Source organism: Desmodus rotundus, chromosome 6 (genome assembly GCF_022682495.2).
Source record: "Desmodus rotundus isolate HL8 chromosome 6, HLdesRot8A.1, whole genome shotgun sequence".
Taxonomy (NCBI): Eukaryota; Metazoa; Chordata; class Mammalia; order Chiroptera; family Phyllostomidae; genus Desmodus; species Desmodus rotundus.
In genome coordinates, this window is record NC_071392.1 from 10,200,215 (window position 1) to 10,213,424 (window position 13,210).

Below are 13,210 nucleotides of genomic sequence, written 5' to 3' on the forward strand. Positions count from 1 at the left end.
CTTGGGTCAGGCATGCATAATTTAACAGATTATAAAAATCCTGTAAATAAAAATTTCAAAATGCATGGTTTATACACTATATAGATCTACACTATATGATAAATCTATCATATATATATATCATATATACTTTTTACTTTGAGTACCTGGTATGTTAACTACTATTTTGATAAGTAATAGGAACAAAATTGAGTTTCCTTGAATCACTTTCAGAAGGGTTTCACCTGAGGCTCTGCAGGGACCTGGTTGCCTGGGGGCCTTGTTTTTCTTTTCCTGTTGAGGAGCCAATCGTGGGAGTCCTGCCCACTATTTGTGGGAATAATAGTACTGAAAATTTGCTTCCTCCTTCAGTCACTCCCTGAATTGGGCACACCATAAAAAAAAAAAGTAAAAGAGAGCATCTGAGAATAGCTGTAATAATGACGAATAAACAAATTTCATCGTAAATATTACTCCCATAAGAATTTGCCGGTTCTGAAATTTGAGATGGGTTAGGACAATGAAGTAGAGCCAATCTTTTCTTTAAAAATAAAATCCCAAAATTGGTAATGTCCTCTGTGTTTATTTTTTTGAAATGATTTTTGTGGTCATATAAGTACAAATACTTGTAGGAAAACTGGAAATTAAAGAACAATATGAAGAAAGACGCATAGAAGTCAATGGTCAGAGGACCATTGTTAATATTTGGGGCATGTTTCCTTCTAGTCTATTTCCATGCATATTTTTCCAAAGTAAGATAATTTATTTTGGGCCTTCTTTCCAAACCATTTCTCCTGCACAATTAAAACCTCTTCACAAACATATTTTTAATGGTTTTATAGTAATTCACCATGTAATGTAAAATAGCATAAATTTTAGCCATTTCTCTGATGCTGAGCAATTAACTTTTAGTCAGTTTTTATCTGTATTAATACCTCTGTAATGAATAGTTTTATGCACAAATCTTGTCCATATTCCTGACCATTTTGTTAGGGTAGAAACATAGAAATGGGATTCCTTATCAATTTTTTTATCTCCATCCAAGGAACTGTCTCCTCCTTATCGCAGCCAACTTCTTTGAAAAGTTGTTTGTATGCAATGGCTCCGCTTCCGACCTAAAACCTGGCCTAAAGGCCTTCAGTGGCTTGTGTTTATCACGGGATAGACACTAAAATCCTTGCCGTGACCCAAGGTGGACCAGCCTCTCTGCCTCTCCAGGCTCGTCCCTCATTCTCTCCAGCCTCAGCCTCACTGTTTTTTGTTTTTTTTTTTTAACTTATTGACTCCTTCCCCTTTCCTCAGCCACAGGGCCTTCAAACCTGCATATTATCTCTCTGAAACAGTCTTCCTCCCCAGCCATCTGTCCTTTGTGGAACAGGAACTGAGATACCAGTGTAGGGGAGGTGGTCAGAGGTTTGAAGAGAAGTGAAGGGATCAAAAGTTCATTTAGGGCAGAGATAAAGGGAAGAATTGACCTGAAAAGTGCCCACAGGTTTTCTGGGAAGCAATAAGGACAACTTTACCGTGTACTCGGAGCTGGGAATATGAGGTTTACACAAAGGAAATGGACTTGGCCTCCAGGGCTCTGATCACCTTAGTGAGTTGAGTAGCTGCTTTGCAATATTTATTTTCTTCATTCTCTGGAAGTGTCCTGCTTCCTCTTTGCTAGCTCATTTTATATGGATGACAGCACATTTTGTCATTAGACTAAGCGGGGGATTTCACGGGTAAGTACTTGTGGCATCATGGGAAGCCACGGTATGAAAATCTTCATTTCTCAGTTTATTGGGAAGTTATAATGCGGAGACTTCCTACTACCCATGTATGACTATTTACGTTGAAACTAATTAAAGTTTGTGATAAAATTAAAAGTTCATTTTTTAATCACACTAACTACACTTCAATAGCCACATGGGTCTAGTGGCCACCATATGGGACGGTGGAGGTGAAACGTCCCTATCGTTGCAGGAAGCCCTTTTGCGCAGCCCTGGTCTAGAGAGTAGGAAAGGATCCAGTGAAGCCATCGCTGCAGCTTCAGTGTGGAATGGTGATCCAGGGAAAATAAATGGGCAGTTAGCCTTGGCTCATTAACTGCTGGTTCTGACCCACAGCTTGCTGGTTCATCTCACATTAAAAAAAACAAACAACCAGCAACAACTTAAGATTCAGCTCCCTTCGGGCATTCCCAACTATTCACAAAACTCCATGGAAAAGCAGCCTCCCTGGCCCATATACCCCTGGGCTTCTGTTGCCTATGTCCTTGTGGTCAAGTGACCCAGGTGACTTGGTCAAGCTGACCACGCAGATGTCCTGGCTGAAGAGGGGGTGCTTGTTGAAATCCCTGTGGGTTTTATTTATTTCCTATCGATACATCTCATAACTGTAAGACCAGTAGATTCCTTCTATTCTTAAGGATCAAATAGAGTAAGGTTTTCTCATAGGTGAGGCATACTTTTGAGGCATAGATGAGCAGTACTTTTGAAACGGCCCAACAACAGGGAGGAAGGGAAGTGATATTACATAGGAGAGGCATGCAGGCCCAGGTGAATGTGTCCTTTCTCCTGGTGTCTTCTTTGCGGTCTGTTTCACTTTGTCTGGCTCAGCCAGTAATTCCTTCCACCCCAGGGTTCTAGGAGCCCTCTGTAAAGGCATTTTATCTCATCATCATTGTGGGTCTTCCTTACACATACAGGGTCTTTGTTTCGTTCTCTCTACCCCTGAAGTCTGAAGATAATGCAGTTTTTGTGAAAATGGGAGACGTTAAGGGGAGAAAGAACTGGAGTCTCTCTGTCTTCCTGCCTTTTCTTTCTCACGAAGGGGCGAGGGGCCAGTTCTCTGAGCCGGGAGGGCATTGTTTGCAGAGTTACCGTGTACAGTGCAGGGAAGAACGCCCACAGCCCTGGCGTGCAAGGCGGGTGCCTTGAAGTAACCTGGATGGAGACAAAGCAACATGGTCCCTCATAAAGACGTTTCTAAACATAGAATGTTGCTGACTTTGCAATTTGATAAGCTCCAGTTATGAGTGAGGCGAGTTGGTTTTGGTTGGCTTGCTGAACAGAAATGTGGAGATGCTGCTTGATTTGAACAATCAAAACCCAAAGAAAATATCTTACACTCATGTAACCTCAACAGTTTGCAAACTATGTTCTCCAGCATCATGTCTTTCGATACCATGGTAAACCTGTGGGGCAGAACTTCTGCAGAAGAGAAAACCTAGGCTCAGAGAGGTAAGGTGACTTGCTCAGGGTCACACAGTTTTGTTTAGGTAGTGGAGCTGAGTTCTGAATCCCAGTTGCTTTTCTGAGCACGTTGCTTTATTTCTCACTTACATTTTGGATTTGTAAAATAAAATACATGTAACTTGGGTAACTAATGACACAGATATGATAGCTGGCTCAGTAGAGAAGGTTTGTTGAGTGCCTATAACACAGGGGGTTGGGGAAAGAGCAACTGTAGTTGGGTAGCTGGGCTCCTTTCCTCAGGGAGCTTTATCTGGAGAGGAAGCAGTACATTTACAAGCAGCAAATGCACATTATCCTGCAATGCACTGGATACAGTCGTGCTTATGGATGCTGAGAAAATGACCAAGTTTTTTGTAGACGGTTTTTTGAAAGAAAGGGATTTTGAATCAGATTTTGACAGATATGCACAAAAACTAAGAAGGGCATTCATCTAGCAGGTGCAGCGGCATGGTGGTGAGAGAGAGTTGTAGAGTTAGCTTCAGTTTGTCAGACTATTAACAAAGGAGAACTGAATGTTCATTATTTACTGAAAATCTACCCTGCAGAAGACGTTGTGTAGAGCTGGGTGTACAGCAGTGTGTGCGAAAGGACACGCGGTCCTTGCCTTCATACTGCCTAGGCTTTGGTGTGGGCTGGGGTGGGGGCAGGGGGAAGGCTAAGTATTGATTGTTGGTAATAAAATAGTTACTCAATATTTCAGATTTGATTGTATCATCTGGCATCATAAATTAGCATGGCATTTGAGCAAGTGTGTGAAGGAGCAGTAGTTAACAAGGCAGATGGTTTTGGTGCAGGGAGCAGGGACAGGAGAGTTCAAGAAGAAGGTACAGCCTGTACAAAGGCCCTGGGTGAGCTGGAGGAACAGGAGAAAGGCCTGTGTACCAGAGATGAGAGAGTGGAGGGGCGCGCGGCCAGAAATGAGGCTGGGGAGGGGGCCTGAGCTTGATCAGACGTTGGACTTTCTTCAAAGACCTGTGGGAAATCTGTAAAGGATTTTAAGTAGAAATGACATGAAAAAAAAATCTTCCTGATAAACAGATCACTTTGGCTGCAATGTGGAGAATGTTCTGGAGGGGGAAAAATAGCTGGTATGAAGCCACCCCTTAGGAGGCCACTGCAGTGATCCAGGCTAGAGGTAAGGGTGCTGGTGCGGGGCGGGGGAGGGAGGGTCGTGGAGGTGGAGAGAAGTGGACAGTTTCCATGGAGATTTAGGAGACTGAACATACTTGGTGGCATGTTAGCTAATAAGAGAAGCAGATGGTAAGATAGTTCCTGAGTTCTCGATGTTCTCCTGGGCTGGTCATGCGATGGGAACCTTGGAAATGGGACCAGCTTGGGGAAGATGACGAAATCTGTTCTGGGTATCCCGTAGGCAGTTGGCTTGGGAGCTCAGGGAGATAACTGAGCTGCAATTAAATACGTGGGCCACTGGCACACAAGTGGCAAGGGTAGCTTTGAGCAGGGAGGAGCTTCCCCAGAGAGAAGAGCGCATTAAAGGGGGTAAGAAGGATCAAGCAGTGAGGATGCTCAATGAGAAGGTAGAAGAAAACCAGCCAGCTGGAGGGCTGGGAGGGAAACCAGGGCATGCTGGCGTGTTGTGCCATGGAGGTGGAGTAAAAGTATGTACAAAGCAGAGTCTCTTTCAGCCTAAGTTTAGACCCATTTCCACTATCACTCCAAAACCTATTATGTGGCAGCCATGCACCCCTAGATCTGAGGCACCCCTGTGGGCACTGTTACAAGGTGTATGGATTTCTTTCTTTGTTGCTGTGACAGACTGCGGCGAGCGTGTGCTTTCTGCCTGGAACAATAACCTACTTTCCTGTCTCCGACGTCACTGCACTTTTGGCTGGCACTGCCATCTCTTGCCGACTGAGCTCGTTTAATCCCACGGAATCCTAAACATTATCTGGTCTCCGTGGCTTTGTAATTCTACTCCAGGCACCCCGCCTTCGTTTGCCAGCTGGGCTCTCCTGATGAGCTAGCCGCACACAGTTCAATACTGAGACCATTTCGCCTGATGAAATATGCTCCAAGAACTCATGGTTGGAATGTTCCACGTTAGACCCGCTTCCCCGCTGACTCTGACCTCCACTCTCTTTTCAGCATGGCTGGAGCCCCTCCAAGCTGCTGTTTGGTGGCCTTCCCACCACGTGCTAAGGACGGTCTGGTGGTGTTTGGGAAAAATTCGGCTCGGCCCCGGGATGAAGTGCAAGAGGTTGTGTATTTCCCGGCTGCCCATCACGAACCGGGGAGCAAGGTGGAGGTAAGTGATGTGCTGCAGTCCCTTGGCGAGCACGCATTCTCTTCCGCTTGCCTGGCCCGGCCGTCTTCACATCTTCCCTGGGAGCTGCTCGCTGGTCCGAGCTGTCACACCAGCTCTGTTGATTCCCCTTTCCATTAGGTTAGTTTATAACCTTCACAACAGGGTCATACGGGGAAGTCTGTGTTTGCTGCTATGGACCTTATTTTGTAATTAAGTAAAATATTTACATGGTTACGAAGGCCAGATACTTTGGACACATTGTAGGTTTGGTTTCAAACCAGCACAATCAAGCCGATGTCTTTTGCTGGTGGAGTATCTGGCCTTCATTTTGTGAAAAACGGAACATGTGTTGAGTGCTAGGTTGATCGGGGGTGATCTGTTTGAAAGTTATATAAATATGTAATCACTGTGTTGTACACCCGAAACTAAATACTATTGTGTGCCAACTGCCACTGAAAACGCAAACAAAAAACAGCAACAGGTGTGCAGCACAGGGAAGCACAGCACAATAAAAGGAGGGATGCCTGTAGGTTCCTGGAAGTCTAGCTTCTGTTTTTCTCCTTCGCTCCATTTCCTTTTTCTCCCATTGGTAACCATGCTTGGAAAGTTTTCGGGTTGATTCTTTCGTTAAAAAGTGACCTGTGTAAGTCACGAACCACACACACACACACACACACACACACACACACACACACACACGCTGTGCGTGTCCACCCAGGCCCTTTCCTCCTTTCTCGGATGAATGGTCGCCTGTCCTGTGCGTACACTTCCCTTCACTTCTCTTTCATCAACTGAAACCCGATCTTGGAGATCACTCCCCGTGGTATACAGAGATGTCTCCGTTCCTCATTTAGAGCTGCATGGTGTTCCATTCTCTGGTTGTATCATAGTTTAATCCGTCCCATATTCCTGGAAATGTGGGTTGCTTTCCCGTGTTTTGCTATTTACAAACAGTGCTAAAACTTTATCTGTCACAGCGTCTGGTCTTGGTTTACATATTTTTATTGTTAAAAAATTATCCATCAGTTTCTATTTTGAGTGCTTAAATAAAACAGTTTTTGTTGGTAGTTCTTTGGGATCAGTGCCTAAAAATGTGATTGCTGGGTCTTGGGGTAAATAGGTGTGTACTCTTGTTAGATATTATCAAACTTCCTTCCGTAGGTGGTCTACCACTTTGCATTCCTGCCAGCAGGTGTGACAGACAACCCTCGCTTTTCCTATTCCCAGAGTATGTTGTCAAACTTTTATGGTAGTTATTTTGTTAATTTTACATTTTGCTCTCTTATTAAAATTCTTTCATTGGTTATGTCAGCTCTTGTTATCAATTCTTTTGGGTTTTCCAGGTATATTGTTATAACACCTGAAAAATAGATATGGTTTGATTGTTCTCTCTTGAATCTCCCGTTATTTTCTTGTCTGATTGGCCAATAGCTTGGGTTCAATGTTAATAGTGGTGGAGATGGTGGGCATCTTTGCCTTTGTGCCTGAGCTGAGTAGGGCAGCCTCTAATGCTTCCCTGTTAAGTAAGACTCTGGCTTTGGGACTGAGAATTACATAGCCCTATCAAGTTAAAAAGTATATATCAATTCCTTTTTTTTTTAAACTAGGAATAGGCGTTACATTTTGTTACAGGTCTTTTCAGTCACTTAGTAGCCATCTTGGATTCAGACTGTCATGGTGTCCCAGTGCTTGTATTCAAGTCACCCTTATATTACTTAATAATGACCCCAAAGTGCAAGCAAGCGTAGTGATGCTAGCAATTTGGAAGCGTCAAGGGGAAGCTGTAAAGTGCTTCCTTTAAGTAAAAAGGTGAAAGTTCTCAACCTAATAAGGCATTTTATCATGTCACATCATCACAAGAAGAAGGGTGAGGATAGTACGACAAGATATTTTGAGAGAGAGGCCACATTCATATAAGTTTTATTATAGTATATTGATTTTTTCCAAATAAATTTTTATTGTATTTTTTCCAATTACCATTTAGTCCCTTTAAACTCCCCTGCCCCCACAACCATTGCACTGTTGTCCATGTCCATGAGTCCTTTTTCCTTTTTGCTCAGTCCCTCCACCCCTTGCCCGCCGCCTTAGCTGTCATCCTGCCCTCCATCTATGAGTCTGTCTCTGTTTTGCTTGTTAGTTCAGTTTGTTCATTAGATTCCACATATGAGTGAAATCATACAGTACTTGGCTTTTTCTGACTGGCTATTTCATTTAGCATAATATTTTCCAGGTCCATCCATGCTGTCTCAAAAGGGTAAATCTTTCTTCTTTTTTATGGCTGAGTAGTGTTCCATTGTGTAAATGTCCCATAGTTGTTTTATTCACTTATCTACTGATGGACACTTGGGCTACTTCCACATCTTGGTGACTGTAAATAACACTGCAATGGACATAGGGGTGCTTATAGTCCTTTGAATTAGTGTTTGTTTTAATTGTTCTAGTTTACCATTAGTTATTGTTGTTAGTCTTTTACTGTGCCTAATTTATAAGTTAAACTTGTCCTAGGTATGACTGTATAGAAAAAAACGTAGTATATGTAGTTCTGTCAGGCACCCACTGGGGGCCTTGGAAGGTGTCCCCTGCAGAATAGGGGTGACTATTGTATAAACATGTCTGAAATAAATATTTTAGAAAAATCTGTTTTCCTTTTGGGGGACAGGCTAATTAATTAACATTTCAGTCTCATGGCTACTTTCCTTTTAGGAAATAGACTCTTTGCACTAGTTAACCCCCGGTATATTAGTACTCAGATACACTGTGGGTTAAATTGTATCTCTTGCATAAGTAAGTGTAGTCTGATACACCCCAGAACTAGTGTCTCAGGCAGCTCTGACCTCTTTGTGAGTTGCATACCTGTGTCTTGAGCTGCCTCTGTACATTTCCACATTCACATTGTGCAGCTGAAATAACCTCACCTGCCGAAACCAAGTTCATTTTCCCCATCCCGTTTGCTCTGTTTCCTCTGACAGTTACATTGTTTGCTACACAGTTTAATCTGGAAATGGGAGGGAAATGTTCCCACCCATCCCCACGTGCACAGGGACAGCTGTCACTGAGTCCCGTTGCTTCCTCTTCTGTGTCCCCATCTCCCCCACCGCCCCCATCTCATTAAGACCCACCCCCTCTCCTTTCCATGATCTGCTTACGGGTGCCCCAGCCTCTTTGTCCTGGAGTCTCATCCCTCTTGGGGTCACCAGACTTTTTCCCCCTGGAACACCGCTCTGTCACTGCCGTGTTTCAAACTGCTGGGCTGTGTTTACAGGGTGAGTGAGAGTCCAGGCTGGTTTGTACGCCATCCAGGACTCTTCCCCCCGGCACCCCGCTCGCTTTTCCTTTCTCTTCTCTCTTTCAAACTCGGAGACTTACTTTTTTAGAGCAGTTTTAGGTTTAGAGAAAAATGAGCAGAAAGTACAGCGAGTTCCTATATATAACCCCTCACCACCCCCACCCCCGCCTCCCGGTTTCCCTGATTACGAACATCGTGTCTTAGTGTGGAACACTTTTTGTCATGGATGAGCCGGCTCTGACACCTGCCCTAGTTTACTTTAAGGTTCACCCTGGGTGTTGTGCCTCCTAAGGGTTTGGACAAATGTCTCATGACATGTAGCCGCCATTACAGTGTCCTCCAGAGTATTTTCACTGCCCTGAAACCCCTTTGTGTCCCCACTATCCATCCCTTCCTTCCCAGCCCCCGGCAACCGCTGACCCGCTCGCTGTGCCCGTAGTTGTGCCCTTCCTAGAATGCCAGGTAGTTGCAGTCATACGGTGTGTGGCCTTTTCAGAGTCGTCTTTCACAGGTCTCGATGATGCATTTCTTCCCAGAGCTGAGTAGTAGTCCGTGTCTGGGTGTTTATTTTTTCCCCATCTGTGGAAGGGTCTCTTCGTTGCATCCACGTTTTGCCAGCAATGAATAAAGTTGCTATAAGCATTTGTGTGTAGGGATTTTTTGTGGACATAAATTTTTAATTCATTTGGGTAAAGATTTCATTTAGTGTAATTTTACATTTTTTTTAGATTTTATTTATTTATTTTCAGAGAGAGGGGAAGGGAGGGAGAAAAAAAGGAAAAAAACATCGATATGAGAGAGAAACATCAGTTGGCTGCCTCTCACACCCTCCCCCTCAACTAGGAACCTGGCCCACAACCCAGGCATGTGCCCGGACCAGGAGTCGAACCAGCGACCCTTTGGTTCACAGGTTGGCGCTCAATCCACTGAGCCACACCAGCCAGGGCTAATTTTACATTTGGATAGGTAATATATTGGTGTGGTTCAAAGATTAAGTGATACAGAAAAAGTTTACAGTGAGAAGTCTTACTCCCCCTTCTTCTGATCTACTCGGATTCCCACGTTATGTAAACCTTTCTGTGAGTTTCTTGCATCCCCTCCCAGTGCTTTATGCAAATGGCATAAATATGAATACTTAGCCTTTAGTTTTTTCATGAAAGTAGCACATTATATACACTATTCTGAAACTTGATTTTTTAACTATGTAATTTTAAACTTATAGAAAAGGGCTACAATTTGCTTTTTTTTTCATTGAATAACATTCTGAAGAGATCTTTAATATCTGTATATAAAAGTTATATATGTTTTTACAGCTGATAGTAGTCCATTGTGGAGATATTCCACAATTTATTTAATCAGTCCTCGATTGGTGGACACTTGGACTCTTGGCTAGTCTGGCACGTATCACCGCAAAGAACATTGCCCGCAGGTCATTCTGTCCATGTGCAGCTAGAGTGGATACACTTCTGTACAGGATCACTGGGTCGCAGGGTGAGGTTTTTGTGGTATTTGACCTCCATAAGCAATTTCTACTTCTATCGTCATTCTTAGTTTTCCTCTCACAGCTTACACTGTCGGTCCCAGCTATGCTGGGCTGCTCGCCATTCCTAGAACAAACAGCACACTTGTATTTCTCTGGGCTGTTGCTTTTTCCATCCTTTCCTGAGAATGTCCTCCTTTCCCCTCTGGTCATCTATGTGGTGGACTTCTATGCATCCTGTGAAGCCCCAGCACTGATATCCCTCTCTTCCTCCCTGTTGCCTGCCAACCTTCTATGACCATGTAGCACCTTCTGCCAGTATAAATCCATTGAAATTTATAACCACCTGAACCTGGTGGGATGAACTCTGGCCCAGGTACAGGCTCCTGGGTTCCAGTGTTGCCTTTCCCATTTACTGCATCTTGGGTCCTGGAGACTCAGTTTCCTCATTTTCCGGATGGAGATCATAACCCCACCGGGACAGGGATTTTTGTGAAGCACACGTGAGCTGACACGTGAAAGATGATAAAAACTCTAAGGAGAACATTGTGCAGACAGCGTTGTTTTTCTTTTAAGAACTGATTAATGTTGAGGGACTCTGTGATCCCAGATCTCGGTTCCTCCTCTCTGTAGCATGTGCTTCTGAATCTGCTTTGCAAACTTAGCCTCACGCCTTTCATTCCCTTGCAGTCACACCTGTAACTTGTTCCAAGTACAGAATGATGGGTTCTTTCCCATATTTAGGCCTGTGAGCCACAAGAACTATCATGAGACTTTCATAACAGCCCTCATTAGCATATATAAATTATTTTTTTAACTATGAAGAGTGAGAACTTCCCACAAAAACCCATTTAAACATTGCATATTCTGCCGTTTTCCTGGAAATGTCACACTCGAGTGGTGAGATCCCAGAAACTTGTCTTCTGAGAATAACCATGTGCAGAAAGTTGTCCTGATTACTCATCCACTCACCCACCCACCCTCCCAGCTGGTCCCAGGTGGTCTTCCCTTCCGATTTGTCTACTTCACCTCCCTTCGCCCTCCCCTCAGTCTGGCCACTGATCTGCCCATCCATCCATCATCTACTCTATGTCAAGTTCACTTTGCTTGAGCTGCAGGAATAAGAGATCAGGTCCTCCAGCCCAGAGTTCCTCAATTTCTAAAATTGCACGGCACGTTTCCGTTCAGCTGCACAGTTGGCAGACGGGAGCATTTTATTTTATGTTGTTTAGTCTTTGTCCTGTAGATTCTGGGTTTTTAACAATGCCTCTTCGGATTGTAGAGTAGGGTGGATTGTGAGAGCCCCTTGGTCCGGAGGAGGCTGTGCTCCTGTGCAACACAGGACTCATCCCAAGTGCACCTCAAGCCCTGCCCCTCCCCACAGGGAGGGTGTGAGGAAGCAGAGGAACGATTTCCTGCATTGTGCACGTGCGTGTACGTGGGCGTGCGTGGGAGTGTGTGTGTGCCCACAGCTGGGTATGGCTTTGTTCTCATGTTGTTGAACCTTCTATTTAGGAAAAATATGCATCCCACTAAAATGATGTTCCAGAAAAACAGTGGATTTTAAGTAAAGTGTACATTATTTATACTTGGTGCCCAAGAAAACAATTACACTATTTCACTGATAGTTAGTGGAGAAAGTTAAATTATGGGGGTGACATTGGTTAATAACATTATGTAAGTTTCGGGAGTTCAAGTTTACAGTACTTCACCTGTATATTGCATTGTGCGCTCCCCACCCAAAGTCAAGTCTCTGTCCATCAATATATGTGTGACGCCTTTTACCCTCCTTGTCCCCTCTTCCCCCTCCCTCCTTCCCCCTCCCCCTCTGGCAACCACCATTCTGTTAGAGGAGGAGACAGAATTCTTGATAACCAAGTCAGGTTTGACACACAATGGTTTTTTGAAAGTGTCTCTTATTATTATATAATAAATCTCATCTCCATTATTTCCTCCCTTCCAAGTTTTGTTTCCTTTTTTATCTGTTCTTGTTTGCTTTATTTTCTTCTCTTCATTCCCAGGAGCAGGCTTTAGGGAAATAAAAAGCAGTTCTTCTAAAATGTGGTTGACATCTTTTGTCATTATTAAGACCCATCTGAATCTTAAGTGCACATTTTCAAAACCAGTCAAGTAGTGGGCAAGACACTGGGATAAAAACATGAGAAAAAACCAACAACAATAACAACCAACCAACCAAAAACTCTCAGTGACAATTAGCAATGCTGCTATAGAGTTGCGAATGTTTCTAAAACTAGAACTATTTCTCTAAAGCATCCCACTTGCCCTGCCTTTTCCCCTCCTGCCCTGAGAAGCCCGTCTGACTCATCAGCTCATTTCCCAGGGGTTTTTGCTGGTGGTGCCAGGGTGGTGCCGCCCACCTGCGTACAGTAGGGGAGGCACAATGGCTGTGCTTCATGGGTTGAAACGTCCATTGTATGAGTGCCTCTAGCCCTCCTTTCACTGGGTGATATCCAGAAAGAGTGTGCGTTGGAATGTGCAAGGGGCAGGAGACAGCATGAAGCTGATTTTGCTTTTTCCCATCTGAGACAATCACACAGAATAGTGGAGGACTTGCTCTGCAGAAGAACTGTCTTTTGTCTTTGCCCCCAGAGCCCTGTCGAGGTCCCTCTTTTCATCCTCCAACCTGGCATGTGTCCCCAGGAGCCAGCAGAGAGTGTGGCAAGCTCGAGTCAGGCAGTACCTCTGAGTAAAATTTCCGCAATTAGGCAGTTCTGACGGCTAGAAGCATGCCTCCCTCCCCACCCTCCCCACTCTGGGCTTTCTCCCACCGCGGTGTGGCTTTGGCTCCCAGAAGCCATACTCGCTGACAGATTTGTTTTACTAAAGGCTGGTGAGGAGTGGACACGGGGCAGCAAGACAATTCGCTTGTCACTTTCACAGCTTAATACCCAAAGCTGATGCCACAACTCTCCCTGTAAAGATTAATCTTTTAAGTG

At 44.3% G+C, this 13,210-nt stretch overlaps 1 protein-coding gene across 1 annotated transcript in view; it reads left to right on the plus strand.

The window, feature by feature from the left end:
* Window positions 1-13,210, plus strand: part of SCRN1 (secernin 1) — a 53,702-nt gene that overhangs the window by 15,452 nt on the left and 25,040 nt on the right. The window contains exon 2 of the mRNA XM_053926903.2: window positions 5,328-5,487. Coding sequence (XP_053782878.1) covers window positions 5,329-5,487 — 159 coding nt within the window. The 5' untranslated portion in view covers window position 5,328. The remainder of the gene's footprint in view (window positions 1-5,327; window positions 5,488-13,210) is intronic.